We start from the raw sequence: 6,494 nt of genomic DNA on the forward strand, positions 1-6,494 counted from the left end.
ATTCTTCACTTTTAGCTTTGGAAATCTGTTTTATAATTGTTGTAATTGAAACCATGTTCCTTGTTATTTGTTTCATTTATCATTGCTTTCTTCCTATCAGGTTGTAAGATATACATGTCTGATTTGTAAGATAGCTGTAACTCATCTGTAGACCCACATATAGATTACTGACTTCCTGAACTATAAAAAATCTAATCCTTACCTTTTCCTTGTTATTTGTTTCATTTATCATTGCTTTCTTCCTATCAGATTGTAAGATATACATGTCTGATTTGTAAGATAGCTGTAACTCATCTGTAGACCCACATATAGATTACTGACTTCCTGAACTATAAAAAATCTAATCCTTACCTTTTCGGGTAAATTAATCATCTGTAATGCCCTGATTCATCTAATTTCCAATACCGGATCTGTCAGTGAGTAGTTATCTGTTGCTTGACCAACTCTAATGGAAATGGTTACTGTGGATTGTGATGAAGGGGTGGAGCATGCTTTCCAATCTGATCGTACCCCTGTTTCTTCACACTATTTGCATCATGCTTCCGCTTGTTTGGAGTGTCTCCCATCGGAGCAAAAAACGTCAAGTAAATAATTTCTTTTGTATGGCCAGATAATTTTGACCTTTTTTTTTGAATTTATTTGTTATGTTATTCTACGATTTTCTGTACCTGCAGACGAAAAATCGGAAGGAAGCAACCCAAATAGTTTGGACCTCAATAAAACACCACCTTCTGATGGACAGGACGATTTGCAGAAGGATTTTAATCTCGATAATAGATTGTTGAGGATCAGCAATGAGCAAGAGAAGGTTGGTATTAAACGAGGGCAGAGATTGACGGAAGAACAATACGCTTATTTGGAACAATGCTACAAAGAGAACAACAAAATGTCAGAAGATTATGTATGTGTACTCTCCCCATTTAATTACAGTTTATTCTGCTTGTATGTAACTTATCTCTTTTCTTCATAGTATCATTAAAGTTTCATATATATATAAGATAGGTAAACATAACTTCAAATTGTTGGGACAATAAAAATTATCAGTAATTTTTTTTAATAGAGATTTTCATTTCCTTACTGTTATAAATTGTTTGATCTGTCATTCCCCGTCACAGATCTTCAAGCTGTTAGTTACATTTAGGCTATAACTATGTATCTTGTTATTGTTGACTCCTGTTTCGCGTATTTTTTTTTTTTCCTCTCAATGTATGGATTCGTACTTTAAAAACCACCCAAATAGTTACAGAACCAACTGTAAAGAAGTTTTTGATTTTAGGCTTATAATATTAGCAGCAAAAAATCATTTGCTATCTAACGATTCAGATGTAAATTGAAAATTACAATCGAAATTGTTTTCAAATGAATTTTACAATTCACTGTTTTTTATGATACGTAATGCGCATGGTTTTGCTCACATTGCAATCTTTTATATGTTCTCCAAATCTGTTTTGGAAATAATGTCAGCAGTTTAGAACAAAGGAATATGAAGAAAATATCATATAATTAATTAATTTTTTATTTGTTTTTTCAGATTTCTATATCATTCATCTTTATTTTCTTATTTAATATAAAAAATATAATATTATATTGATATTTCTTCAGATGAATGTCAAATAACTGAAATATATATTCCACCAAAAACATCCCAGATACAATCCCATACAAAATTTTATTATCAGTATTAATTATATCCTGTCTCAAACTGAAATATTCTTTAATTGTTTTCTAAATATCAATACTTAATGTATGTGCAATTATTATCTTTTTATTTTGTGTTTACAGATCCAAATGGAGGCTCTGGCAAACAAGCTAGATATCAGCCCTCGAAAAGTTCAAGTTTGGTTTCGGAATAGGAGGAGAAGGTAATTCATTTCAGCACATTTAATTTAATTATGAGTAAAAAGAAACCAATTTATTCGAATAAAATTTGCAGGATCAAAACGAAGCAAAACAAAATGGTTGGTACTGAACTAAGGTTCAGATTTTCAGAAGAGCAATATGCTAATTTGGAAGAATGCTTCAAACAGAACAATACAGTGGATAAAGTATGTTTACTTTCCCCATTTAATTACAGTTTGTTTTGGTTGTATGTATCTTTTCTCTTTTCTTCATAGTATAGCCATAAAAGTTCTATATATAAAAAAAAAGGTTAACATTTCTAAAAATTGTTGGAACTATAAAAACAGTGTATTCAATAGATGACAGAGAATAATTTATTTTTATTGATATCCTTATCAGTCATCTTTGTTTACTGTCATAAATTGTTTGATCTGTCATTTCCCATCAGAGATCTAGAAGTAGATAGTTATATTTAGGTTATGAATATGGATCTAGTTTATGTTGCTCCTGTTTTGTTTAATTTGTTTGTTTCAATCTATCAATTGCTATTTTAAAAAACTACCCAGATATTTACAGAACCAATGTGAAGAAGTTATTGATTTAGAGTTATTTTGTAAGATTAGTATTAGAAATCATTTCTCAATTAACTATTCAGATGCAAATTGGAAATTAAAAGAGAAATTGTTTTTAATGAATTTTAGAATTCACTGTTGCGTAAGATAGGCAATGCGCATGGTTTTATTCTTATATGTTGTCCAAATCTGGTTTGGAAATAATGTCATCAATCTAGAATGAAGGAATTTGAGGAAAATATCATATGATTACATAGATTATTTTTTATTTTTTAAATTATATTAATCATAAATTCATTTTCTTAATTAATATGAAATTATAATATTATATTGATATTTCTTCAGCTGGGTGTCAAAGAACTGAAATACCTATTGCACCAAAATCATCCCAGATACAATCCCTTAATAAGAGAATATAGATTATTTACAAAATTTTATTATCAGTATTAATAATATCCTGTCGCAGACTGAAATATTCTTTACTTGCTTTGTAAATATCAATACATGCTGTATGCGTAATTATTATCTTTTTATTTTGTGTTTACAGATCCAATTGGAGGCTTTGGCCAACCTGCTAAATGTCAGCCGTCGAAAAGTTCAAGTTTGGTTTCAAAATAGGAGGAAGAGGTAATAATCTTCTTGGTAGAGTAATTCATCTCATCACATTTAATATAATTATGAGTATTAAGAAACTAATTTATTCAAATAAAATTTGCAGGAACAAAAGGAAGCAAAACGAAATGGATAGTGGGAAACAAGAGAATGTATTAAGAGAGGAAAAGAAGAGAATGCATAAAGAGTTGGCAGAAATTAAGGCGCCTGAAACACCACCTGCAGCACCATTAGTGGGATGTCCTTCCTGTCAAAGGGTTATCAGCACTACTCGTTTGACAACTTCTGGATGAAATCAATATTGGATAAATTACTGTGTTTGCCTATTGATTGCTTATATTTCGAAAATCTCTTTCTTGCTGCTATTGGGATTTATTTGAGAATCTGCAGCCCTACTATAAATCGAAGATAACTTGTGCGTGCTTTAACCTTCTTAGGCGTTTTCAAAAGTAATAAATGTTGTTTCAAGTGAATCAGAAATAACCCCTATTTGTGACCCAGATATTTTAGACTTTATGTTAGAGTTCTGAGATTAATTGTCTCTAACAATAGAGGTTTTCGAAAATATTCTTATAAACCATGTGGCATGGAGAGAGTTCTATTTTGTGTATTGAATTGTATTGCTCTTACATTGCACCCTCCTTAGATATTAGTTAGCGTTCTCCCTCTCTGATATATATTATTTTGTTTAAAAGTAGTTTTTCTTTTTCTTAATTTCAAGTGTATTGTATTTTCTTAAAGGTTTGTGTACATTTCAATAGAGGAGTTACTTTTCAAGAATTAGAAATAAGCTGTAGAAAAAAAAGAAAGGCTAGAAGCAAGCAGTAGTATATTAGGAAAAAATCACATTTGCTTTTAATTTTTATTTTTCTTTTTAACTGCACAACTTGTTACTTTGAAATGACTATGTCAAAAAAATTAAATATTATATTCATGAGAAAGTATTTCAAATTGAGTATAGTGTAGGTTGTAATCTTCCCAAACAGAAATTAACAGTAATAATTCTATTTAATATGTTTATAGTATCTATCAATTCTATTTAAGGAGACATTTCTGATTAAATCTGAGAATATAATTCCGTATTGATCATTGACTTATTATGCATGATTTACAATAAAAGGAAGACTCATAACATAAGTCGGATCATACCTTAAGCCTGCAACCAATAGCCTGATTATGGATAACCCTGCAATCACAAGGATGTACACACAATACCTACAAGCATATAAATATTATAGGTTGGCCTAAACTATCAGTACTAACATGTAGATAGACAAAAAGTATCATAGGCAAAAAGAGAGAGCAACGGACTGTTGGTCTACCAAATCCAAGGGCTGGTTGCTTTTAACCCACTTGCTAGATGGGTAGTCTCCCTATGCTTCCCCTCTAAACCTCAATACTTTCAAACACTCAAATATCTTCTCTGTTTTCGGAAGACTGGCCTAAATGCAACTTACCACTTCTGTGGAGGTCTGGGAACTTCCACGATGGGTGTTTCTGTAATTAATTACTTTCAATAATTACCGTTATCTTTTCATATATATGTCCAATATCTATTACTGATCCATCTGATTATGTTCCTTTATATCTCTCAATGAGAGGGAGAGGTTACACCTCTTCATCATATATGCCCTTTGGCAAGAGACATACCCTTTCACCATTAGCAGCCTTTGAAAGAGTGAAATTATTCATTATTTGTGCCCTTTGAAAGGGACACAACCTTTCACAGTCAAATCTACACTTCTTATTTAAATCAGAGTGAAATTATTCATTATTTCTGCCCTTTGAAAGGGACACAACCTTTCAAAGTCAGATCTACACTTCTTATTTAAATCAGATTTGCACTTCTGATTACCAAATCATCCCCCTCCCAAATGAGGTTCTCTTCTCCCTTTTATATCTCTCATTTGAGGGAGTCACAACTTTTCATCCCATCTCTTTTGACCAGTCATTAACTTAATTAAATTTTAATTATATTTAATTTGATTTTATTTTACTTTTTTATTTCTTTTGAATTTTTAAGTTTATTATTATTATTTACTATTAAATTCTTATTCAAAGTGGGGACATTACGTAGATTAAGCTTAAAAGTTTAATTTTTTAAAACTTAAAGAACCTAGTGGTCTCATGAATTTTATTAGTTTGCATATTCAAATCAACAAGTAAATAAATATATAATAATAAAAATAATAATTCTTGAGAACATTAAAATTCCATATGATTGACAAATAGTGGAAAAAATCTAAATTGGTATAACAATTTTAAGCCCAACTCCAATTACACTTCTTAAATTTTTAAATAAAAGAGTAGGGGTCACTATTGTTGAGGAAAAGATTCTAGTTATGTAACATTGGTTTTAACTTGAGCCCTTCTACTTCTTTTATTGAATCAAAACATGATTACAAAAAAGAATAGCTACAACAAGAAGCAAAAGAGAATTACATTGAACTTGATTATATATGTAGCAAAGAAAATAGTCACAATACAATAGACTAGAAAGAGACATTACACAAAAGAAACACTTTGCATAAATTGATATGTAGTTTGTTCTGAAGCGGATCCTAAATTTACTGAAATTGTGCCATGACTGACCCTATTTCACTTGTATAGATATTAAAACTATGACTGCTCCTTTAAAATATACCGTAAACACCCTATGTAAGACCTTACCCTAAGCAGTCGTACAGAACCCTAAACAATTGTAAGTGACTGCTCCTATTTTCAATTCTTAAAGAATAACCGCTCAACTAAAGTAAAAATGACTGTTTTTTCATAGTTATAAATTTGTATGAAAGCACTCTATATCTGTTCACATTTACGTAAGCAGAAAACAAACCAAATTATCGAATGTCTGGAAATTCCAAGCAAAACCAGACGAAAGAAATGTAAAACTAAATCGACAATATTGACAACAAAGTTATGGTCAGAGTACTGATGTAGGGAGTGACGACGTAAAGCCTTGAAAAAATAAAACCTGTCTCATGGCTGGTCGTCCAGTACTACAAAGTAATGCACAACAAATGCAGGAATGTGAAAACAAGAGAAGACCTATGCACCGACCTATGTGAAAATAGCAAACATGAGTATAAATGGATGGACATTATTGGCTTCAAAGTCGTGATAAAGACCTGAGTGGAGTGGACACGTAAATCATTGAAAAGATAGGTTTTGTATAGGGTTTCTAAATTAAAATAAAAGATATTATATTCCACGGGTTATTTTTGTATTTTGATTGATTAGATCAATTTTGAAGTTCAAGAATGATATATGAAATGAATATTGTTGATTGATTAATAAAGAAATTCAATTCTTTTATTAAAAAAAATTTTTGATCGGTAAAGGCAGAGCCAGATTATATTAAGAATATATAGAATTTACAGATCCAATTCCTTCTTTTAGAAGAGAAGGAATACAAGCAAATACTTCATATGAAAGTCTGAGAAAACCCTTAAAAACAAGAGATTAAAGTTT

General features: G+C 30.4%; 1 protein-coding gene across 1 annotated transcript; it reads left to right on the top strand.

The window, feature by feature from the left end:
• The first annotated feature begins 316 nt into the window (after positions 1-316).
• Positions 317-3,567, top strand: LOC131043023 (homeobox-leucine zipper protein HOX3). The gene is made up of 6 exons (XM_057976380.1): positions 317-584; positions 675-901; positions 1,783-1,862; positions 1,934-2,045; positions 2,959-3,038; positions 3,130-3,567. The coding sequence occupies exons 1-6, from the start codon at positions 449-451 to the stop codon at positions 3,314-3,316; spliced, it is 822 nt and encodes a 273-aa protein (XP_057832363.1). The 5' UTR covers positions 317-448; the 3' UTR covers positions 3,317-3,567.
• Positions 3,568-6,494: the final 2,927 nt, after the last annotated feature.

This window comes from Cryptomeria japonica, chromosome 5, assembly GCF_030272615.1.
Source record: "Cryptomeria japonica chromosome 5, Sugi_1.0, whole genome shotgun sequence".
In the NCBI taxonomy this organism is placed as follows: Eukaryota; Viridiplantae; Streptophyta; class Pinopsida; order Cupressales; family Cupressaceae; genus Cryptomeria; species Cryptomeria japonica.

Excerpts from the sequence above, each read along its gene's own strand:
- LOC131043023 (XM_057976380.1), top strand. The coding sequence starts at position 449 with ATGGAAATGGTTACTGTGGATTGTGATGAAGGGGTGGAGCATGCTTTC. Across the intron at positions 2,046-2,958 it reads AGAACAATACAGTGGATAAA|ATCCAATTGGAGGCTTTGGC; the intron begins GTATGTTTACTT and ends TTGTGTTTACAG. Across the intron at positions 3,039-3,129 it reads TTTCAAAATAGGAGGAAGAG|GAACAAAAGGAAGCAAAACG; the intron begins GTAATAATCTTC and ends TAAAATTTGCAG.